General features: G+C 37.3%; 1 protein-coding gene across 1 annotated transcript; it reads left to right on the forward strand.

The window, feature by feature from the left end:
- The first annotated feature begins 759 nt into the window (after positions 1 to 759).
- On the forward strand, positions 760 to 25,682 carry LOC111142340 (tetraspanin 19). Its single transcript, XM_022495372.1, has 9 exons — positions 760 to 929; positions 9,151 to 9,243; positions 9,327 to 9,399; positions 12,308 to 12,432; positions 15,931 to 16,005; positions 20,028 to 20,138; positions 22,132 to 22,275; positions 23,576 to 23,659; positions 24,932 to 25,682. The coding sequence occupies exons 2-9, from the start codon at positions 9,178 to 9,180 to the stop codon at positions 24,998 to 25,000; spliced, it is 747 nt and encodes a 248-aa protein (XP_022351080.1). The 5' UTR covers positions 760 to 929; positions 9,151 to 9,177; the 3' UTR covers positions 25,001 to 25,682.

Below are 25,682 nucleotides of genomic sequence, written 5' to 3' on the forward strand. Positions count from 1 at the left end.
TCCCCCTCTCTCTCTCTGCCTGCCTCTCTGCCTACTTGTGATCTGTCCCTGTCAAATAAATAAATAAAATCTTTAAAAAAAAAAAAGATCAACGTAAAAAGCTTATATCTTTGTTTTGCCTAGTAATTCTTCGAAGTGTGATGTGTATTTTACACCTACAGGACGTTCCCATTTGGACTAGCGGTATTTCAAGTCTTCAGCGACCACCTAGTGGTTTGGTTACAGGATAGGGCAGTGTAGCCCTAGACGTATCCCAACGTAAATGGTCTACAGTAAACTTCTTCAAATTGATAATAAATCACCTGGAGTTGGCTAAAGCTGCCCAAAGTGGGAAATCTTAAAGAACGCCCCTCTCAACTGTAATTTTTCAATTATAAATAAAGGGAAGGAAATCTACTTTAAAAGGTAACTATAAATCATTTTTAAAATAGGAAATAAAGGAGGAAAGTGCAGGGAGGGAGGGATGAAAGGAACTTTCATTTAGAAAGGGGAAAAAAACAATTATCGAAAAGTCCCTAGATCCTAAGGGTGGCTCTCTAAGTTTTGGGTGAGCTACAAAACCTCCAAAATCTAAAGGAGCCTAGGGCTCCGCGGACTTCAACAGCCACCCCCTCAGCCCGCGGTCTAAAGCCCGGCCTTGGCAGAGAGGGGTCTGCCTCCGTCTGCGCTCCCTTAGCTCGGTCTCGCCTCCCGCGCCACCACCCCCAAGGCTTGAGGAGCCCGGGCTCACCCACCGGCTGCTATATCCCGAGGCTTGGTTGGAAGACGGCGCCCAGAGCCTCCAAACAAAGCGTAACCACGACAACAGCCAATCCCAAGGAAGATGGACCGGTCTTTTCTTACCGGTGCCCCAGTAGGACAAACTATCTCCACTCGAAATTGGCCCGAACGCTGTACCTCAGAAGCTGAAAGAGGAACGTTTTTTCCAGGTAGATTTTAATATTTAAATACTTTGGGAAAGTATTTAATAAAAAAACGACATTTTGCTACAGTTACCCAAGTAAAGGTAGCCTGACCTTTAAATTGTCTCTGATCTATCTATATTTATTACTTGCAACTAGTGAATGTCCAGTTGCCCACGTATAAACGATTCATTCCACCAAATCTTAATCTTGCATAGTGATTTGTGGGGCCTGAAATATGGAAGTGAAGCCAATAAATTGCTTTCCATGACAGCAATTTATTTTTAAAAAGACAAATAAATCAATTATTATTCAATGCCCATCAAAAAACCTCCAAGGGTGTGGGGTGAAATATGTTTTACTGTAAAATATTGACAGTGACACCCGCTGTTTTAACATAAAATTTGAGGCTTAAGTATATATCATGCTGTTTAATTTTAACTTAAAAATTCATCAAAGTTGGGGCGCCTGAGGCAGCCTTTGTCTTCAGCTGAGGTCATGATCCCAGGGTCCTGGGCTCAAGCCCCGCCTGCTTCTCCCTCTCCCTCTGCCTGCTTGTGCTCTCTCTCCTTCAAATAATTAAATCTTTTAAAAAATTCATCTAAGTTCCTTTTACTGTGGAGCAAATACGTAGTATACAAAATGTGAGATTTATTTTAGTTAATAATAGATATTTCTGTTCAATTTTTTTAAGTTTGCAAAGTATTAAATTCCAAGAGGAAGTGGCTAAGCATAATTGTAAAAGATATCTGACACACAGTATACTAAAAGCAAACATTTACTTTGAGCCTTTGAAAGAAAATAGACTATTTCTTGGTAACAATTAACAACACATCAACATAAGAACTAATAATATAGAGTGAGAAATAGGTAGATCTTTGATATTAAAAGAAACACATGTTAGTACCTCACTCAAAGACAATGATTTTCAAAAACCAACTAGTTCTGGTTTCAAATCTAATTAAAATTTAGGATATTTTCATTATCAAAGTCCATGCTCAAGTGTTATTTTTTCTTTCTTTCTTTCTTTCTTTTCTTTTTTTTTTTTTTGTTTTTGTTTTTGTTTAGTTTTGTTGCAAATTTATGGACTATTCAAATTCTTCATTTAAAATACTCAGGCTAGGGGCGCCTGGGTGGCTCAGTGGGTTAAAGCCTCTGCCTTCCGCCCAGGTCATGATCCCAGGGTCCTGGGATTGAGCCCTACATCGGGGCTCTCTGCTCAGCAGGGAGCCTGCTTCCTCCTCTCTCTCTGCCTGCCTCTCTGCCTGCGTTTCTGCCGACTTGTGCTGTCTGTCAAATAAATAAATAAAATCTTTAAAAATAATAATAGTAAAATAAAATACTCAGGCTAGGGGCACCTGGGTCGCTCAGTCTGTTAAGGGTCCTACTCTTGGTTTTGGCTCAGGTCATGATCTCAGGGTGGTGAGATGCATCCCCCCACCACCAAGTCTGCTTGAGATTATGAAACAATTCAGGCTTTTCCTACAGAATATCAAGTCCATTAGTAATCAATTAATTTCCATGACTAATTTTTTTTAGGGATTTTATTCATTTATTTGAGAGAGATTGAGAGCAGGAGCAGAGAGGAGGGGCAGAGGGAGAGAGAGAAGCAAACTCCCCCCTGAGCAGGGAGCCCAATGTGGGACTTGATTCCTGGACTCTGGGATCCTGACTTGAGCCAAAAGCAGATGCTTAACAGACTGAGCCACCCAGGCGCTCTCCAGAAATAATTTTAAATTAGCTAAATTAGTAATCAGCTTTTTAAAAGATGAAGTCTGAGTTGCTTTTTTTCTTAAATCTTACCTTGTGAAATAAATTGATAGCAAAAAAGAAAAATATTGAAAGTTCTGACAATAGTTTATGGTGCATGCTACTACATCTCTTATATTATTATTTTTTACTTTGGAGGAAAACTGACAATTCTATCAATTAGTCATAACTTAGCTATCACTAATTAATATTACTACATAAGGAACAAAATACTACAATTATCTCATATAGTTACAGATTATAAATCAATTTAACTTGAAACTAGTGTTTACCTGTGCAGCATTTAGCATAAGTTTATTTAGTTGAAAATTCCTAGATATTATAGCCTAAAATTGAGTATATCAGTTTGTCCATAACATTTTAACCTGAGTAGGTTTTTTTTTTACTTTTTAATAAGCAGTTTTCATTTCATTAAATTTTTTAAAAGATTTTCTTTATTTATTCATGAGAGGCAAAAGGAGAGAGAGAGAGGGAGGCAGAAGAAGAGGGAGAAGCAGGCTCCCAGAAGAGCAGGGAGCCTAATGCAGAACTCCATCCCAGGACCCCAAGATCATGACATGAGCTGAAGGCAGACACTGAACCGACTGAACCACCCAAGTGCCCCTCTTTTCATTAAATTTTGATACTATTTTGAAAATTATCTGTAGGTCTGGTTAGTTTATAACCTATTGACCTAACACAATATACTTCTCTCAGAGAGCACATAATATTTATTGAGGACGTGAAAGGAGGAAAGATAACTGTCCGTTCCTCTGACATCTGACAAGAATAAGATTTCTTTGAAAATGTTAGTTAGGTGGTGAGATGACTTTAATTTAAAAACATTGTTCAACAGTTGTCTTATTTTTTAGATGGCAGTGATATAATTTAAAGATCCCAGAATATCATTGTGAAGCTCAAATAGTTGCCTAACAGATGTTTGTTTTATTTTCTTGAGGATGACTGTTGTGTAATAATATTTTTAATATGTGACCTACAGTGTTGGATTCTTAAGACTTGTGCTTCTCTTTCTCCCTTTAAAGACTGTCGCAAACTCTCAAGGTCCTTCTCTAATCCTCTTTGTGATCTCTGCAGCTCCCAATGACCAACTTATGTCCATCACTTTGCTACAGTTCCCATTCCCATTTCCCAACCTCTTGTGCTCCTCCTTTATGTACAATTACTATACTATCACAGGATTAATAGGTAACATTTAGCCAGGTACTGGACTAAGTGTGTTCCAACATAATCTCGTTTGATTTTCACAGTATCCCTTTGAGGTGTGTGTTCTTCTACTCTGCATTTACAAGTGATGACACTGGAGGCTTGGGAAGAGTAGCAAGAGAGTGGTTTATATCTATGGATTTGAATCTCAACCCTGCCACATGTTAACTAGTTGAACTCAAGAGCATTATTTTGCCTTCCTTAATCTCTTTTGTCATTGGTAATACTGGGGATAATAACACAATAGTACCTAATTGGCAAAACTTTGATAGTCAAGACAACCAATGTAAATGTCATATTGTAGGATATGCCATAATTGTAATAGCCCAAGTAATTAAGCTCTATAGACCTGAGTTCAAGTTTTATTTTGGTTTCTTTCTAACAACCCATCGCTGGCAATTCGACTTCCTACTATATCTCTCATGTCCCAGTTATCCCCATAACTGACTTACAGTTTAGATGACATCATTTGTTATGAACTAATACGTTAGCTTTGTAAAGTACCTGCCTCTCTTAGGTGTCTTTTCTAATTTGACTTCCACTTTGATGGCAGAAGTATGGTTCTCTATTACCTGCAGAAGAATAAAAGCAAATTCTTAGCAAAGCATATCTGATCTTTCAAAGTCTTTACTGAGTCTATTTATCTAGCCTTATTTTTCATCTCTTGCCATTCTGACCCACGCCCCCATGCCCTTCACTATAAAGCTTGTGAGCACAGTATTCCATCTGCCATGAAATCTTCCTGTCTACCCCATGTTTGTCTGACTAGGACCTTCTTAATCAACCATCAAGGAATATCTCAAGTTTGTCTTCTCTCTGAAATTTCCTAGTTCCCTTTACTCCCTGTCCCTACACCCTCAACACATAATTCAAAGTGGACCATAGGTTTTAATATTTGACTCCTTGACAGGTTATTTATTCACTTCTGTGCTCCCATCTCCCGGCAGTGAGAAGGAATTTACAAAACAGTAACAAAAAGTAATCAGGCTATTATTTAATTAGTGAAAAATGACACCTGTGAATAGGTGAATTATTATAAATTGTCCTTTTCTATATCACTTATACTATTAAAAATATCTGTTATTAGACGATTAATTACCTAATCAGGGAATGATCAAAAAAATTGCCACACCAGGACCTTATCTGATTAAGTTAAAAAGAAATTCTTTATCTATAGCAAAAACAGTGACAAAAACAAACCAAAACAAAACATAGTTCCTCCACACTACAAATATTTACACAGGAACTGCACTAACTTATTGTGTATCTTTGTGTTAGCACCTCTTTATTTTCATTGACGTTGTTTCCAGTATGTGGTGCTTGTGACTGGAAAGATGAGCACATGATCATCTCCTCTTCTCATTCTGTGCAAATATGGGTATGCACTTCCTTGACTTGTTGCTTAGACACCCTGTTTGTTGTGTTCTAACTCTTTAACCTGAACTGCTTCTTCTGGTCTGAACGCTTGTATTACCTCAAAATTCACATGTTGGAATCCTTATATCCAATGAGATGGCATTAGAAGATGGGACTTTTAGGGGGTGATTAGGTCATTGGGGGGATCCTTCTTGCATGGGATTAGTGCTCATAAATGAGACTGATGGAGCTCCTTAGCCCATTTCATCACAGGAAGATACAACAAGAAGTTTGAAACCTGGAAGAGGGTTCTCACCCATGAATGCTGGTGCCCTGATTTCAGATTTCTAGCCTCCAGAACTATGAGAAACAAATTTCTGTTGTTGTTGTTGTTGCTGTTGTTGTTGTTGTTTTCTCAAGATTTTATTTATTTATTTGACAGAGAGAAAAGGAGCATAAGAACAAACAGGGGGAGTGGCAGGCAGAGAGAGAGGGAGAAGCAGGCTCCCCGCTCAGCAGGAAGCCAGATGTGGGGCTTCATCCCAGGACCATGGGATCATGACCAGATGCTTAACTGACTGAGCCACCCAGGCTCCCCATTTCTGTTGTTTATAAGCATCCTAGTCTGTGGTATTTTGATATAGCAGCTCAAATGAATTAAAACACTGCTGTTTTGAAGTTACCATGAACAACTTTCTTACCAAGTTGGCTGACTTTAAGAGTATTGTATTCTTACCCTTTTTGACCTCTATATCATGCAACACTATTTTAGAAAATTATTTCTCTACTGATTTCCATGAGATCATGCTTTGATTACATTCTCATTTTGTAAGAGTCTGCATTAAAAAATTCAAATTCCTAATTATGTCATTCTTTACTATCAAGCATCTACTCACTATTATCTGCAGTCAGTCCCCTCTTGCCCTCTCTTCTATTCTTTTCCAAGACATTAGCTCCTTGTGGATAATTCCCAAATCTGCATAACTTATGCTATCTATTTACTTGCACTCCATTTCTAGTTTTACCACAAAGGTATCTTCTACAAACTCAAACTCATTTTTTTTAAAGATTTTATTTATTTATTTCACAGAGAGAGAGATCACAAGTAGGCAGAGAGGCAGGCAGAGAGAGAGGAGGGGAAGCAGGCTTCCTGCTGAGCAGAGAGCCCGATGCGGGACTTGATCCCAGGACCCTGGGATCAGGACCCAAGCTGAAGGCAGAGGCTTAACCCACTGAGCCATCCAGGCGCCCTCAAACTCATTTATTAAACATGAAATATATGAGTGACACCTGGGTAGCTCAGTCAGTTAAGCATCTGCCTTCAGCTCATGACTCCCAGGGTCATGTGATCAAGTCCCACACTGGGCTCCTTGCTCAGTGCTTTTCCCTCTGCTTGCTGCTCCTCCTACTTGTTCTCTCTCTCTCTCTTTCTTTCTCACAAATAAATAAATAAAAAATTTTTAAAAATAAAAAATAAACATGAAATATACGTTTTTTTCAATTTTCTGAATTTTTCTATTGTCAGTGATTACCGCTTTCTTTCTTTAATTTTTCCATCCTACAGGAATCCTTCTGATTATCTTTACTTCTTTCTTTTCCATAATAAGGCATATTGAAACTATATCCAAGCCCTCTTTTTCTCCTCTATCTCTTACAATGCACTTTCTCAACTGTTGGGCATTTTGTTTGGCTCTTCTCACCCTACTTCACTTCTTTCCTTCATCTTGGGCACATAGTTGATTCCATCCCCATCTGAGACCTGCCATGTGACTTAGTATGTGCCGATGGAATACGAACAGAAGTGGGCAACTTTCACCTCATTTGCTTGAAAGATGCTTCCCCAGGTTTACTCAAACTCCTTTCCTTTCTGCTGACTACACAGGATGACGCCCTGAGGAAATTTGGGAGCCAGACATGGAATAGGCGGAAGCAAGCCCCAAGACCCTAAGATGATCTCCTAGAAGAGAGCCAGTTACCCACCTTGGACTGAAAGAGAAATAGGCTTCAGTTTATTTTTGTAGGTGGCTCCTTTAATAAAGCATGTTAGCCCTGATTCTAACATGCTAATTATTACCAAATCAACAGTCAAGTCTATGCCTCTCAGTTCTTCACCAGAGTTCCTGCCATGTTCTTGTTCATTACTCTACTTTCTCGTTCTCATTCACGGAGGCCCAGGACTTTGGTCCTGAGAAATTGTTTTGGCAATAGGAGAGGGTCACAACTTTCTTACAGGCTGAAGTAAATAGATTTGAAGCCAAAATTATATATCTACTGTATCTTAGGGAGAAATCGAAATAAAAATCAGGTAGTCTTGTTCTATCCAAACAGGCCGGACACTAGAAAAATCTAAGAATAAGGCTGGAGACGGAAACTGGAGAAACCAAATGGCAGTAGGGGACTTCAGAGCAAAGGGTGGAAGACAAAGCCTGGAGAGACTCCTCCAGCTGGGAAGGAGAACCATGGTGTTTCAGGGGAGGAATGTGGCTTTGGGTCAGACTAGGGAGGGGAAGTGCATAGATTCTAACCTAGAGATCTCTTATTTCTTCACTTTCCAGGGCGTACTTCAGTTCAACAAACAGAGGTCTTCCCAACTAGAGACAAAAGGCTTCAAATTAATCTTATTAAATCTGCTTTCAGGGGCGCCTGGGTGGCTCAGTGGTTTAAAGCCTCTGCCTTCGGCTCAGGTCATGATCTCAGGGTCCTGGGATCGAGCCCCACATCAGGCTCTCTGCTCAGCAGGGAGCCTGCTTCCCCCTCTCTCTCTGTCTGCCTCTCTGCCTACTTGTGATCTCTCTCTGTCAAATAAATAAATAAAAATCTTTTTTAAAAAATCTGCTTTCATCATGTCAATTATGCACTGCATGATTAAAACACTATAAACTATGGGATACCGGGGTAGCTAAGTCAGTCAGGCATCTGTCTTCTGCTCAGGTAATGATCCCAGAGTCCTGGGATCAAGTACTGAATCAGGCTTCTTGCTCAGTGGGGACCCTGCTTCTCCCTCTGCCTGCTGCTCTTCCTGCTTATGCTCTCTTCTCTCTCTGACAAATAAATAAATAAAATCTTAAAAAAATAAAACACTATAAACTATAATACTTTGTAAAATATGGTACTAGCCTGAACTGAAACAATGAAGGAAAAGAGAAAACCCAGAAACATGCCCAAGAAAATTTAAAACCTTCATATCTAATAAAGCACCAAACACCAATGATCTAAGTGTTGATTTTCCCATAAAAGTTTCAGGAAACTAAATTACATACTGTTAGTTAACACAACCTTAAGTTGGTTTGTTCCCTTCCATTGTATGCCAAATTACTCCCTAATTAAATAATCTGATTCACCTACTCATTTATTAATTCAACAAATATCTAGTGAGTAGCTACTGTGCCCTACACTTTGGGATTATAATTTTTATAAGACCTACTCTGTCCACTAATAGACCTCAGAGTCTACATGGGAAGAAGAGACAAGTAAAGAGAAAATAGAGGGGGCAACAAATTGAGGTTAGGTAAAGGCTTCCAAGGTGAGACCTCAGTGAGGAATCAATATTAGTCTGGGAAAGAGGAGGGACAGGCAGAGGTGAGGGAAAGCTTTCCAGCAAGGAGAACAAGGTATGTTAAGACTAGAAACAGAATAAAATATTTTACTTTCTGAAAATTAAAAGAAGTTTAGGAAGGTGGCTATTGGCATGTTATTCAAACGCCTTCTTGGTCTCAACTGCGTAGTGCAGATAGAGAAGACAGGCCCAGTCTCAAGATATCTTCAACATGTCATTATATTTGGGAGGGTGGAGGGGAATGTTATATTGACAACTGGTATCAGAAGAAAAATGTGCAAATAAATGACATGAGCAGGCAGAATTATTTAAAGTTGTTAATGTGTTGACTATTTATAGTAAAAGTTGTGGTTATCTTTTCAGGAACACCTATATCCGGGGAGAAAAAGAATGTTAAGAAAAAACAAAATGTTAATTTTTAAATACTTTCTTAATCTCATTAACGGAGCTTTCTTGGTAAGAGTCTTTATAATTATTTCATAAAGAAAATGTAATGCATTTTTATTGGCAAATATAAGCACTGACTCTCTTTTCTGTAGGTTCTTGGACTTTTACTCATGGGATTTGGTACATGGCTCTTACTAGATAGAAATAATGTTTTCATAGCTTTGGGTATGTATCTATTTTTCTTTTGCTCTCTGAGTGAAGCCAGGCATTCCATTTTAAATAATTGCTCGCATGATTTATTCAGCAGGTGGCACTATTTCTCCAAAATTCATTAAGCATTATCCAAGAATGGAAGATTGTGGATTGTTCTAATACACTCTGAAAGAAAAGTGTGGAGACCAACATAGTGCTCAAGTTAAATCATTTCTTTTAAAACTCAATTACTCTCACCATCACGTTGCAAATAAAATATAATGTTATTCAAATATAAATGAAATAGTTGAATGTGTTTAGCTGAATTTAGAAACCCTTCATTTTACAATTTTGTGGTACGCTGTGGTCACTATGGACTGAAGTTTAACAAAGTGTTATTTTCGTACGCTTATCCTTGGTGGTTGAAAAGGAAGCCATATTTCAACTGCTCGGTAGTCCTATGTGGCTATTGGGTATTGGCTATGTTATTAGGCCGTGCAGATTTAGATTCTTTCCACTTGTCCGTAAGTTCTATTAGACAACACTGTTATCATTAAATGCATGACAAAAGGCATGTGTACTCTAGAACAAACATTCCTTTGTGGACTTTAAGTAAGAAAAAAATACATTTGTAGGAAAACAAAAGCTAAATAAAAAGACTTAATAGGTAATAGAGTGTTATAAAATATTCTAATAATTTAGTTTATATTTAGTATATATAGTATATATATAATTTAGTTTAGTTAAAAAAATAACTAATAATTTAGTTGAACTTCACCTACACCTAAAGTGCCTGGTATCTTTATTCTCTTCTGTTCATATGCTTTGCTTATGGCAAAGTATTCATGATGTCCGAGTGCACACCTGGTTTGCTCAGAGTACGTGGGTGTGTGGAGATCTTACGACAGCCTTTCTGTCTTCCTTTCCTTCCCCAGAAGAATGGCAATGATAGCTTCCACTTCTTTAGTGTTCCCATAGAGTATCTACTTTAATAATGTAGTAGTTAAGGTAGAGCAAAAGTCGTTTTCTTTTCTTTCCCTCCCTTATGGAATTGAAAGATAATTGTCATTAGCCTTAACCTTAATTCACCTTAACCTTAATTCACCTTAATGTACTTGAATGTTGGGGGGGGGACCCTAAACAGTCAGAGACTTATCCTTTAATTTCTGTTTGTTTTTTTTAATTATGTATTTAAACATTTAGCGACATCTCAGCTAAGATTTTAAGATATGGAACTGAAAATAACCGGTTTGTGGCAAGACACTGATTGGTTCCTCCACTCTCTTTTATCTGCAACTTCCAGTGAACTTACCTCTTCTTAAAAATGATTCTGCCTTGGGCGCCTGGGTGGCTCAGTGGGTTAAGCCGCTGCCTTCGGCTCAGGTCATGATCTCAGGGTCCTGGGATCGAGTCCCGCATCCGGCTCTCTGCTCAGCAGGGAGCCTGCTTCCCTCTCTCTCTCTCTCTCTCTCTGCCTGCCTCTCTGTCTACTTGTTATCTCTCTCTGTTAAAAAAAAAAAAAAAATTTTTAAAAAAAAAAAAATGATTCTGCCTTCACCTCTCCATTTGTAGTAACACCAGACCACCTGTGATCCCTATCTTCCTTCCCTTTGCCACGAAAATAACGTCCAGTAGCCTTGTGTTCTGATCTCCTTTCTCAGCCATCTTCCAAATGTCACCGAAATAATTTAAGATGAAAATCTACCCGTATAACATGAAAAGCTTTTTTCTGGTTCCCCACTGCTATTTTTTATTCATAGGACAAATACTTACAGAGTCTATTCTACATGTTAGGCACAATCCCGTCAACGGAGGACAAGACAGATTTTTGTCCTCGTGAAGCTTAATTCCAGTGATGAAGACCGATAAGAGCCTAAAAGTGTGCATAATTTGGCCCCAGCAAACCTTCCCAGTTTCACCTGCTTCCGACCCTAAGGGCCAGCAAAGCTGAATTTCCAACACATACTGTGCTGTTCTGTGTCCCAGAAGGCCTCTGTCATTCCAACCGAGATCCTTCCAGTTCTCACTTGAAGCCCAAGCACAGTGTTGCCTTCACCAGCAATCTTACCTAACTACACTCTCCAGTCTCCTCCCTCTACTGGCTTAGGGGCTCCTGTACCCAGGGGTGTGCTGGTACATATTTAACAACTGGCTCTGGGATAGAAAGTCTTGATTTATGGTATTTACTGATTTCTGTGGTTTAAAGATATAATGCCACGATGGCTGATTTCACTGTGCCAATGTGAACTGAGTTGGCTGATGAATTTTGTGAAAATTGAACAGTTGGCGTTTATGAGCCAGAACAGGCTGGCTCCAACAACTGTTCTCCCATAAAACCTGGGGCATATTTAATTTATTTTTTCTTCTTCTTCTTCTTTTTTTTAACAAATATTTGTTAGGCACTTAGTGTTCTACAGTCTGTGTCATAACACGAAGCATTTAACAGTTAGTCTGTTGACTATATAAATATATATATATAGTCTCTAGCAGAGAAAGCCCAATCTAGATGGAGAGAGAATAAAATATAGTTTTAATGGGGTCATATTACCAATAAACTCAGACTTTCATATAAGAAAAACTTAACCAACATGTGTGTAGATGACCCCCAAATTTTTATGAATAAATTCATAAACGTTTAGATGTTCATTAAACATAGAAGAGTTCACCCCAGGAAAAAATTTCTGCTTTCATAGAAGACAACGAAGATAAGGCAAAGGGAAAGAGATCTTTTGAGATTGAAGAAAGTTTCTATTATATCATTAATGGAAGAAAAATTGTTGCCAAGGCTAAGTAAGAGGGTGCTAGAATGAAGTTTAAAAAAGAGAGATGGAGAATCCTACAGATTTGGCAGAAACTGCTTGGGGAAATCTTGGGTTACTACATATATTATTAAATAGAACACAACATTACTTGATAATAATTTATTTTGTGGTTTCCACAGATGAAAATAACCACTTGATAGTATATATTTTTCAAATTTTGATGGGAACTGGATCTGCTATCGTTCTTCTTTGTCTCTTGGGTTATTTGGGAATTCACAATGAAATCAGATGGCTCCTACTTCTGGTATGTATTTCATTTTAATAACATGAACTAATTTGTATCTTCGATTTTGAGTGTCTGTGTCTCACCAATGAGAAATAGTGATTTACATCACCGTAACACTGCAGCATAGGGAATAAGGTAAATGAAGCACTCTCTTTCGAGAAGCTTCTAGGTAGAATGTTCTCGGAGAACTTTCCATGGATCAAATCTGGCCTTCTGCACTTAACACTTAGATATTACTTTTTAACAGAGTCAATAGGAATCCATCTCCTAGGATAAACTACAATTAACCAAAATTAAGAATCTGAAGACTAAAATCCAAATAAACGATTAAGGCCAACAAGCAATGGGACCCAGCAAGGAAAAGAAAACATGTCCTGTACTCAGCATGTTTTCTCCCTGTGGGAATGCCATGTGGGAAGCTAACTTATAACTGAGATCACAATTTATTATTTAACAAAGAGAAATAAAACTGCTGAGAGGCCAGACTCTGGCATCTGGCTAGCACACTCTGTCTCCCTAACCATATAATGTGAAGAGATAAGCTATAATTAGGAATATAGACATGAACATGAGCCATTTACCATACATGTGGCAGGTATGGGTCACAATTCACACACTCAGATGAAACATAGCTTTTAAACATTTTATTTTAATCAAATCAGTTTTGATTCACAGACACTCTCTTGTCCAACAAAATGAAATTCAACTGCAGACATTGTGTCTCTTACCAGGAAGAATGAGGAAAGACTTAGCTTTTATGCAGCACTGAAAGTCTGGGTGGTTGATTGGTCAATGTGGCATTGGTTATCAGTCTTCACTGGTTACCATGAAAACTCTCACTTTCCCAGCTCGCAGGATCCTTTCCGGTCTACTCATTCTGCTGTTTGAATGGTCTAGGGTGGCAAAGGCAGAGCAGCTCTTCATGCAGTTTACAGTATATCATCCAGAATACCATATAGTTTACCGTATAGTGCCGCAGTGAAACCTTTTGTGAAGGACTGGTAGAGAGCATGACCTCAGCTCCTTCTCCACAGTATGCTTCCCCTGAAACATTCACCCTCCCAGTGACACAGCAATTAAAGGACTAACGCCTGACACAGGGATTAGTTATTTCCCAATAATTGATAGCTCTTCTAATTTGAATATTCCCCCAGCAGAGGCTTTTTGGGCAAAGCTGGAAACCACACTTCCTTTTCCCTCTGTGGTCTGACCACTCACCTGGGGAACTCCAGGAAGCCCAGTGAGAGACTCTGTTGTTCTGGGAATGAATAAGCCTCCACGATCAGTCTCAGACTCTTTTTAGTCTAAAAAGAGACTTCACTCTCTCTTCTCAAATCCCACCTTTCTCTTCTTCCATGATACTGAGCACAATTTTCTCACTGGGCTTCTAATTTTGGATCTGGAGACCAGGACAGAAATGACTTACAGGAAAGTTTTGATTTGCTCCTTGCCATAAATTTCCATTTAGGCAAAGAAAGCACAGAGCTTGGTACTAGTGTAAGATGGGGTCAGTAAGGAAAGGGGAAACTAGAGGGAGAAAAACAGATATCTTCTAAGTTTCTCCCTTATTAGATTCAAGTATTAATGGGCTGTGACTGAGAAGTCTGACAGACCTCATCATAAGGAATGTACATAAGACTGGGTCCTGGAGCCAAGACACCACACTCTTCTCTGGATGCCCCAAGGAAGGGCACTGCTACATTTGGCCATCAGGCCACTTTTGCTCTTCTCCTCTGAATTTACCAATACTTTTCTGATGGATACATTTTTCCTTTAACCATGTTAATTCACACAGTCAGGTTATGGTCCAAGTTTATAGGCCTAAGTACTATACTTTGGCTTAATGGTGACTTTGCACATGCCTACTCCAATTGAATAGATACTAGTTTTACAGTTTAAACTTTGTTTTTGGCTCTATTTGGGGTTTGGTTTTGTTTTTAGGATTTTCTTTTCTTTGGAGAGGGAGAGAGAGAGAGCATGACTTGGGGGAGGGGGGCAGAAGAAGAGTGAGAGCACACTCCCCACCAAGCAGGGAGCCCCACACAGGGCTCGATCCGAGGACCCTGAGAACATGACCTGAGCGAAAGGCAGACGCTTAACTGACGGAGCCACCCAGGCACCACTTTGGGACAGTTCTACTTCCCTTTTTTAAAAGTTCTTGGGCAGTATCTCACTGTACTCTCTAAGTACTAATAACACATAAATAACTGAATTTTTCTTATTACGATAAACATCTAACTACTGTTAAAAGGGAATCTTCAAAGGTAAAAATCATGCCTTACATTTGTGTCAATGAACATGTGTCAGAGACTTGATTTAAATCATCAGTAAGGGAACCAGTAAGAAGTAAAAACTGGTTGAAGGAGAATTAGAGATTTATATTCTCTATGGACTATATTCATTTGCCTTTCCATGAAAAGGAATCATTTTGCATTGCAACGGACAGGGAACTTTTGTATTACTATCAGAATTCTGTAAGTTAACTGTATACAGAATTGAACGGTAGTTTCATCAAAGGTAATATTGCATACCCCCACAGGATCAGAAACCTGGGAATGTTCATTAGACCACAACCAGCTTGCCATTAAAAAGAAACCCAGTAATATTCTTTTATTGTTTTACACAATTTTTCCTGCCTCTACCAATTTTCTTTTAGTGAAGATTAACAGATATCGTATATAAAAGTATTAAAAATCTGAACTTCTAAACAGATCTAAAGACCATATTTTTGTCTCTGAAAATAGGAAGTATAATTTATATCAACCAACAAATTTTAGTTAACTGTTTTAAAGTAGTAATGTTTAAAATATGTGAAATTAAGAATACTAACAGTAAGTCATTCTTATATTTTAGTTAGTTAAATATTCATACTGCTAATTTTTAAAAATCATTATAAATTCTAGATAATATGTGCTACTATGTGCTCCTATCATGAAGAAGATTGCAGTGACCATAAGTTTAAAAAATATAGTTACATAAGTGTGGAAATAATTTCACTTGACTTGGATAGAAGTATTTTCAGTTTTCAAAGGAATAGTTTAAATGTGTATAAAGACTTCATTTTACTCTAGCAGATGCTTTTGTTATTTTCTGGGGGTTTGTTGTTATTGTTACTTTGTACTTGACGGGTTTGTGTAGTAAGTCTCAATTCAGTGAGATTTCTAGTGTTAGCAGACTGGATGTTAAGGGAAGGTCCAGATAAGTGAGTTCCCTGCTATGACAGTTTTGGATTTGAATGAAGGAAAATCATCAACAACTTTGTTAGACCAAGTGGTCTATAGCGTGCTCACTGAACACTATCACTTCTCTCTTAATTCTTATCCAAATGCTCAGTGAATTTTATTCTTTGCCTTTTTGTTTGAATAACTTCACTCATGTATATGAAAGCAGGGGGCCATCAATACCTGTGTGTATTTTAAGACTGTATATTTCCTAGACATGTGTTTTGCCATCCCTGAAGCATCTAAGACATATATTAGAAGCACAGTTGCCATCTCTGTTTTTCTTTTGTTTCAGTACACAGCACTGCTAATGTGGGCCTTTGGTGTTCAGGTTGTGCTTTCAACATTCATCTTTATAAAGAAAAAGGAGGTATGGAAAGATCATCTTTTTATTTGAAATCTAAAGAAAATTAGATATCTTAAATTATTGAGAGCTATGAGCCTATATTAAGAGTGAAAGGTAAATGGCTTTGCGGGGTGGTGGGGGGCAGATTCATTGGAAGTACTATACAATTCTCTAAGGAAAGGGCCAGGGGTCAGATCTGAAAGGGAGCTAGGGAAATTTATCTTCAACTCAGCAGAAGATTGAGAAAAATATAAACAAAGAACATGGGGGAAGAAGGGGTGATACTGAGTGCAGGAAATCCAAAATTGGCCCCCAGCCAACTGTGGCTACCATGATTGACCCAATTCTATTTTTCTATATAGACTGACCATACTCTATTTTTTATAAAGAAATACCTTTAGATTTGTACAAATTTGAAATTTAGTGACTTTACTTAAATTAGATAAACTGGAAGCACCTAGGTGGCTCAGTTCATTAAATATCCAACTCTTGGTTTCAGCTCAGGTCATGATCATGGGTTGTGATATCAGGCTTCCTGCTGAGCAGAGAGTCTGCTTGAAGATTCTCTCCCTCTGCCCCTCCCTGCCCACCCCCTCAATTAAATTTTTTAAAAAATCTTTAAAATAACAAATGAATAAATAAATAAATATGAACTGAATAATTCATGTATTTTGCACAGGTGTGGGTCATGAGTGATATGATTAATCACAATAAGATTTACATGTATCAAATTAACATAAAAAACATATAATAAATTATCTGGGAAAAAAAACTTTTGGAAACAACACTTATCTATTAATAAGGTCAATGATGACTTGTAATTTTTAAAGAGATTTCATGGTTTCAGTGCAATCATGGTCTATATTTGTGTTGTGGGAGATTGTCCTGCAGGGAAAGAACACGGATTTGAAGTCATACAGATCTGCAGATGGCGAGTGCTCAACAAGCTACTTCATAGCCCTGAGCCTATGTCTTCCTCTGTATATATGCTTCATTCCTACTTCCCATATAGAGTGACCATCAACTGACAACTTAAAAAGTTTCTGTTACAGAGTAGCTACTTAAGGACTCTCTTCCTTTCCTTAATTAATTTCCAAAGAAAGCCTCTGACTCATTCCTGTGCTTCCTAGCCTTCAAATCTCTCTGATGTAGAATCCCAAACAATGACCAAACCCCCCAAAAATCTTTCGTACATAACACCATTGCCCTCCAGCTTCATTTGCTCTCCTGTGCTTGCTATCTGTCCTGGATATCTAACCACCCAGGACTTCTTGCTAATGACCTAACACTTAGTACTAAAATTTCTTCTCGTGTGTGAGAGTGTGTGTGTGTGTGTGTGTGTGTGTGTGTGTGTGCAGCCTGTGAGTTCTGTAAAGCTGTTTTTGTGGCAAACCACTACATCCTAGCTGATCAGCCTCTCACTTTGGTGAGAGGTTATACAACTTGAATATAACACTCAGGGATCCTTTGCACATAAATTTAATTCATCAACGTTGTCCATAGTCACTTAGCTATTATTCACATACACATCTCTACTAAGAATCAGAAAGGCAGGGGCACCTGGGTGGCTCAGTGGGTTAAAGCCTCTGCCTTCAGCCCAGGTCATGGTCTTAGGGTCCAGGGATCAAGCCCCGCATCGAGCTCTCTGCTCCGTGGGGAGCTTGCTTCCTCCCCCCTCTCTCTCTCTGCCTGCCTCTCTGCCTACTTGTGATCTCCGTCTGTCAAATGAATAAACAAAATCTTAAAAAAAAAAAAAGATTAAAAAAAAATCAGAAAGGCCATTTGAGAATAATTACCATGTGCCAGAAATTGGGATAACCACTTTATAGGCAATATAGTTTTGATCCTCACAACAACCCCCAGAGATGCATTGTTAGTCCTACTTTCTAGAACAGGAGACTGAGGCTTTGAGAGGAGAAATACTTGCTAAAATACATCATGGCCAAATGATAGTGCCTGGATTCAAACACTTATTAACTGAGTCTAGAGCTAACAGTTTTGTTTACATTGATTTTTCTTCTATATTCATATTAGATTAAGCTCTTAGGAGCCTCTAAATCTTTTATGCCACTTACAGCGCCCAACAGTGTTGAAGGTACAGTAGGGCTTCAATGGATGTTTGTCAAAATAAATATGGGTGAGGGAGTTTTATTTATATAGTAGTCACAGAGATCATATGTAATACTCTTATGTACTAAGATGTGATTTATATACACTCTGGAACTCCCAAATAATGCTTTAGAGGGTAAATAAGGGCTTAAGTCTGCTCCTTCCCCACAACAATATAAAACGGAAAAATATTTTCTATTCTAAATAAAACTTGGGTGCCTGGGTGGCTCAGTTGGTTAAGTGAATGCCTTCGGTTCAGGTCATGATCCTGGAGTCTCAGGATCTAGTCTCACATCAGGCTCCCTGCTCAGCAGGGAGTCTGCTTCTCCCTCTGACCCTCCCCCTTCTCATGCTCTCTCTTTCACTCTTTCTCTCTCAAATAAATAAATAAAACCTTTAAAAAATAAACTTAGAAAATAAGTTCAATAAATAACTTAGAGATCTTGTACACATGGTTTAAATGTTGTGGTACTCCCACCAGTAATTTTATTTTCATTACTCAAAGACAGCATAATACAATGGGAAATCATTAGACTAGAATTCAAATGAACCATATTTAAAAGTTTCATCTCCTCATCATTATTCATGTAAACAAAGCAAATAACTAAATTCTCTGAGTATCTATCTCCTTGTTCACAAAACGGAAATACTATCTCTGCTTTCTACCTTTTATCTTAGCTACGAAAGTCATATAACCTTTTAAATATTTAAGCAAGTTACTATTAAAATTTACTTCCACAATATATAGATTTTGAAATAGTAGTTCCCCCCCAAACCTTCAAATCTGATTTTTTTGTTATAGTATTTTGAAAGGATAATTTTTTTCAATTAAAAAACATAATTCTTGGATTAATATACAGTAGGCACAAGTCAATGATTTTATTTAACATCTGGATTAATGTGGGAACCGGTAAGAAGTGAAAACCAGTTTGAGGGAGAGTCCAAAGAGAAGACAGTTATAAAGATCATATCTTAATATATACAAAACATGGTTGAGGGGCAATACCAGTTATATGCCACCAGGAAAAATTCATTTGTATTTCTCCGACAAAGAATCAATTGTCTAACAATAGCTTACTACGACTTACAAAAGTTGTAAAGTAAGTTAAAAACTGAGAAAGGTACAGACCCCCCATAGGAAGACCCTGAAGTTATGCTAAAGAAAGCCTATTCCTGGGGCACCTGGGTGGCTCAGTTGGTTGGGCGACTGCCTTCGGCTCAGGTCATGATCCCAGAGTCCTGGGATCGAGTCCTACATCAGGCTCCCAGCTCCATGGGGAGTCTGCTTCTCCCTCTGACCTCCCCTCTCATGCTCTCTCACTCTGTCTCTCTCTCCAATAAATAAAATAAAATTAAAAAAAAAAAAAAAAAAGGAAAGCCTATTCCATTGGAAAAATACTCAGCAATCCTTTTGGGTCATTTCAAGGTCTTTCACAATTTTTTTCTGAGGGTACAAGAAGAAAGGCAGAATCCTTCAACATTCAGAAGAATGGCACATAACTTACTCCCTAATCATAAAATAAATCTCATATATTCCTCCCATAGATCACAATGCAAAAAACCAAATGCCTCCACACTCACATGACATTGTTAAAAAAGAGAATAAAGAAGAAAAAGAAAACGCTTAGGAATAAGCAGAAAACAGCAAACTGACTAGAATACTCTCTTATTAGGAACCATAAAGAAAGTTTCTTTCAGATTTTAACCTTTTTTCTTTCCAGATTTTTATTTAAATTCCAGTTAGTTTATAATTTCAGGCATAAAATTAGTGATTATATATACAATGGAATATAACTCAGCCATAGAAAGAATGAAATCCTGCCATTTGCAACAATATGGATGGAGCTAGAGAGTATTATGCTAAGCAAAATAAGTCAGTCAGAAAAAGACAAATATCATATAACTTCAGATTTTGACTTTTGATCAATTTTCAACAGGTTCACCAAGTATTGCATGATAAAATTGACTTAATCATTATTGAGTATGGATCTAAAGATATGCCTGAAGATATACCCAAATGGATTATTCTGAATTCTCTACAGAAAACAGTAAGAAAAAATGAACATAAAACTAAAAAAAAATGAATGTCAAACATGATCACCATAGTGTCTGTCAATGGAGGAAGGTAAGGGCAGGACATAGGGACAGAGAAGCGAGAGGTTTTTATATTTCTTTTCCCCAGAACTGGCTTAATAACACTGTTCCCACTTACAAATCTTGAGTTTTATCCTTCTTTTGTAATTTATATCTCCTATTCTTGGTTAACTGATGTGCATTTTAACCTGGTTTCACCTGTAGAAGAGCTGGTGGTCTTCTGCCAAGTGGGGTAGTCTGCCCTGCGGCACCTGTGAGAGAGAAGTCCCAAGACAGTCGTTGCCAGCTGCAAGGAAGCATGTTAGTTAACATTTGAGCCAGAATGTCAGGTTTGCCACATAGCTTTTTGACCCTGGACAAGTAAACCTATTAATTTCAAGTTCCATATTTGTAAAATGGACAGAATAATCCTTGCCTCTGGTTGGCAGGAATCAATGAAGTCATATATAGAATGTATAGGGAACCTTGGATCTGGAACATAATAAGTAACTAATACTTGTTAGCTAACATTATTAGGATTATTTCACAGTTCAAATATATCTAGGCAGGGTACAGGAATGGATATTGTCTCCCAGATGGTTTACAGGAATAGATCAGCAGCTGGAAGACCATAAATGCTTGATAAAGAAAATAGCAAGCATTGACATAACCGCAGACCTTTTTGTAAGTGTTTTGCATGTATCAACTCATCTAATCCTTCCAATCCAGTGAAGTAAGAACTATTATCCTCATTTTATAGGTAGTAACATACCCAGGGTCACACAGCTAATTAAGTGGAAGAGCCAAGATTCAATTCCAGAAAATGTAGTCTTAGATGTTGTACTCTTAACTACTATACTAGGTGCCCCCACATAAACATAGTTATTATTCTTGGTGTATATATTAACAGCATGGCATTTTAGGAGAATTGAAATATAATTATAAATGCTTTTACTCATCTTGGTTTTTTTTCCCCCCTCCGATATATATGTGTGACATGTACATGTATTGCCTTTTTGGATTGCGCTAGGACTGATGGCAGAGAATCAGACCCTCCTGGGAACATAAACTGATGAACAGGAAAACAGTTCTATGTATGACATCACTATTATTAATGAGAGTTAAGCTTATAATTCCCGTCATGAGTGTAGTTGAGATAGTACATACAGATTCGATCAAGCTCATTTTCAATACCCAAACTCTAAAGCATTATTTTAGTCATTCATTTCCAAGATTGTTGGTACATATTGTGACATAGGCAGGACTGATGTCATAATTTTCAATAACAAGGTTAGAAAACAATGAAATATTCACTCCAACTTTGTCTCTTATTCTTGGTGACAAAAACATAAGCTGATTCTTTCACATCCTTCCAATTCAACTTTATAGGATTGGAAATGAGATATTTCTTAAATATCTTATCATTTCTATGGCTGTTTGCCTTATCATCCTTTTTGGGTCTCTGTGGCTATTTTCACACAATACAAAATTGGAAGTTAATATCTTACATTAATCCTAAGAGAATAAAAAGAACCCTGAATCTCTCTATGTATATTACATACATATGGCAGCATTTGGGGGATAAATGTAAAGAGAACTGCTACAGTGGGAAGGGAGATATGGCAACAATGATTTCCTCTTCTGTATTCTGGTCCAGGCATAATTTGTAGCTTCAGTAGGGCAGGTTCACCTTCTATCCTGTGTTCCTTTATGCTAAGTTCAGACCTAACAATTTTATGCAAACATAGCCCACTTATATTTAAAGGTCTTTAGTTCTGGTTAGCATCAACAACAGTAGCAACAAAGTATGGATTAAACCAACAAAACTATGCTTATATTTGTAACTCACTACATTCCAATGGAGAAGAATACATCTTCTTCACAAAAACTACTTTATTGTGCCTGGGAATCATAATTAACTGCATTCTGAATATTTTATAGTAAAATTCATAGAATTTTTTTTTCTAGCTGCAGTGTTGTGGCCAGTACAATTACACAGATTGGATAAAGAATAAAAATAAAGAAACTCCAGAACAGGTGCCATGTTCTTGCACAAATTCTACATTAAGAAAGTGGTTTTGTGATGAGCCACTGAATGCAACTTACCTAGAGGTAAGGATAAAGCTCTCTAAGTGTTTACACTGCCTTCTTTGTTGTTTTTTTTTTCCAAGTCAATTTAGAATTCTGAGCAAAGTTTTATAAAAAAACAATTTTATTCACAGTGATTAGGTTCTCCAGTTACTTTATGAGACTAAACTCATAATTAGATGAATAATTATTTCAGGTATATAATAAATAAATTAAACTTTCTGAAATTATACCATGTAAGTGCTCCTAGAACTTAGAATACCATCAACCTTTCTCTCCAATCCATGTTCTCAAATCCCTGCAAACAGAGGAGGCACTTTTGGTAAATCTCTGGTGTTTAGGGTTGGTAAGGGAGTTGCAGTACCAGAAGCAAAGAGTTATGAGGATTGGCAAAAACTGAAGGGAGGGGAGCCTAGCAATGACACAAGCAGTGTTCAGGTAAATGTAGCAGAAGCAAGAGTAGGGGTTCATCTGCTACTTACAGTTAGAGGTTACTGATAAATGAGATTTTCATCCCAAGAACTTCTAATATTTTATATAGTTTGTATGCTGATGTTATTCTAACTGTAAGATTTATTTTTCAATTACATAATTCATTCATAGATAAATAGAGCCTTATGTTGTTTTAAAAATCTTTTCCTGGGACGCCTGGGTGGCTCAGTCATTAAGCGTCTGCCTTCAGCTCAGGTCATGATCCCAGGGTCCGGGGATCGAGCCCCACATCCAGTAGCCTGCTCGGTGGGAAGCCTGCTTCTCCCTCTCCCACTTCCCCTGTTTGTGTTCCCTCTCTCACTGTCTTTCTCTGACAAATAAATAAATAAACTCTTTTAAAATAATAATACAATAAATTTTTAAAAATAAATAAATAAATAGCTTTTCCTATTTGAGAAATAATCATTTTAGGTTGAAGTATATACCTTGCTGAATTACAGTAATCTGCAGAAAATTAAATCACTCTCTAGATTTAATAAATTTCTGATTTCAGAGCACCTGGCAGGCTCAGTCAGTGGAGTGTGCAACTCTTGATCTCAAGGTTATATGTTCGAGCCCCACATTGGGTGTAAAGAGTACTTAGAGATAAAATCTTTTAAAAAATTTTCTGAGTTTAAGTACATGACATCTTAGTAACTTTAAAAGTAGTAACTGAGATGTCATGCTATCATATGAATTTCTCTGGGCTAAAAAGTCTGGTCTCCAGTTACACATTTACTTGCTTTTTAGACTTTGGTAAATTATTATCTCTATGTTTCTTCTTCTTTGTAATAGAATTACATATAAGACCATTTCCATCTCCAAGTCAATCCAAATAACTTTTTTTCCTTAGGGTTGTGAAAATAAGATCAACACATGGTATAGTGGTAATGCTTTAACATTAATCGGAATTAACTTTGGACTTTTGGCTTCAGAGGTAAGCTTTTGTTCATATGTTTAAAGGCAAAAAAATATTAAGTAGAAACCATACATTACAAACTACAGAACAACCAACCGGAGTCCTAATCAGACAAATTAATACACTAGGAGTCAGGATCTTGAGACTATCCACATCCAGGAGAGATGCACATCCTAACTGGAAGTGATATCCCCAAATCAGCCAAGAGGGATGATCAGTTAACAAATGGTCATCCAGGAATGTAGTAATTTCATTGCTTTGTGAGATAAAAAAAAAAAAAAACAAAAAACTTCATCTCTCAGCAGCAAAAGCCCATGCCAGACAGTCTTCATGTTGGCAAAATGGAAATCTAGACTGATGTTTGTTTGACATTAATAAGTCTACTATTCACTCATACACTCATTCATTCATTCATTCATTCAATAAATTTGGAAAGGGGAGAACATCTACTATGTCAGGTACTGTGCTAGCTGTTAGAGATACAGCGGGAAGCAAAACAGACACATTCCGTGACCTGCAGGGTACCAGCTGCAGGATCCAGATTCAAAAAGAGAACCTCCTTCTCCAGCCTCTGTGAAGATCAATGAAAACAGGGAAAGGCTGTGAATTTGAAGAAACTGTGAGAGTGAATACATTATTACAGTGTAGACTGTAACATTGCAATGAATATATAGCACATGTTTTGGTCAGAACAGGATACAACATTTAATTTTATGTTGATCCACAAAGGCATTGACCTAAGGTTCCATAAATTCTCTTCAACTGGTAACGGTTATAGTCTCAGAATGGTGATTAAGACACTCTTTTAAGCAACAATACCGTTTTTTTGAAATGTGTATTCTCTATTATGTTTATGCTGCAGTATTTAAGACAAGACTGAATGGGAGATGGTACCTGTGGTCCATTTTATTTTCTACCCTTTGCACACCATCTTTAATGATCCTATCACAAAAAGAAGTAATTTGGTAGGACTGAGGACATAGAGAGATGACGAACAAGAACCAGATCAGCAATTCGAGATATCTAGCCCAATGACAGCCCATGTAATTAAAATTGAACCGTCTATTACTTAGTCCCTCCATAAATGAACTTGGTGGCAGCAGGGTTGCTGTAGAAGACTCACTTTGCAGACTTCTTATTTGCAACCATATGTACCTTACTCCAAAATTTCCCTACCCTCTTTGATCTCCTTTCCCTATACAGCATACATTTAGGTGATTCTAAGTGTTAGCTTTGCAAATCACGCTTATTGATTACATTTTGATCTCCTATCACTTCCTTTTCTTCCAGGTTTTGCAAATCTTATTAACTATTTCTTTTGTCAGACACATCAAGAATAGAATATATTCAGGAGTGTGATCTTTGGATTTTAATTTGCCCAGAAGAAACCAGCTAATTCTCAAAATAATCACATCATGTTCTTTTACTCCACGCCCCGCACCCACCAAAACAGTTTTGAATTATATTAGTTAAGTTTAGGACTTATTCAAGTCATTGGTTATATGTAACATAGAATTATTGAATATTATAATAAATCACTCTGTGAAATTATTAATTTTGTTTTTCAAAATATCAAATTCTGCAGTTCAGAACTTTACCTTGAGTTTTCTGAATTCAGAGGATATCATCATATATACTGAATTCAAAATGTGATGAAGTATCACCATATTTCAAGTTTCTTTTGTAGAAAAAAATACTTACATCACATTCAGAAAACATTAAGTAAGCAATTATGACATGCACCTTACATTTCCAAATTTTAACAAAACAACACTGATCTGTGGGAGATTTAAAAGAAAGATTGAAAACCATGACACTGACCTCTGTACTGAATTAATCATTTATTTCTGTCTTCTGTTCAATGCTTCAAAGTGGATAATAAACTTAAAATTTTACAGACTTGGGTGTATGTCAATAGCAGTAATAAAATATTAAAATCACACTGAATTTTGAACTGTAATAAAAATGTCTTAAATGATCACTGAATCCCCATACCCAACTTGCTCCTCATTTTCTCTCTTTTTTTAAATTTTGTTCAGTG

This window comes from Enhydra lutris, unplaced genomic scaffold (assembly GCF_002288905.1).
Source record: "Enhydra lutris kenyoni isolate GAN:26980312 unplaced genomic scaffold, ASM228890v2 scaffoldscaffold7, whole genome shotgun sequence".
In the NCBI taxonomy this organism is placed as follows: Eukaryota; Metazoa; Chordata; class Mammalia; order Carnivora; family Mustelidae; genus Enhydra; species Enhydra lutris.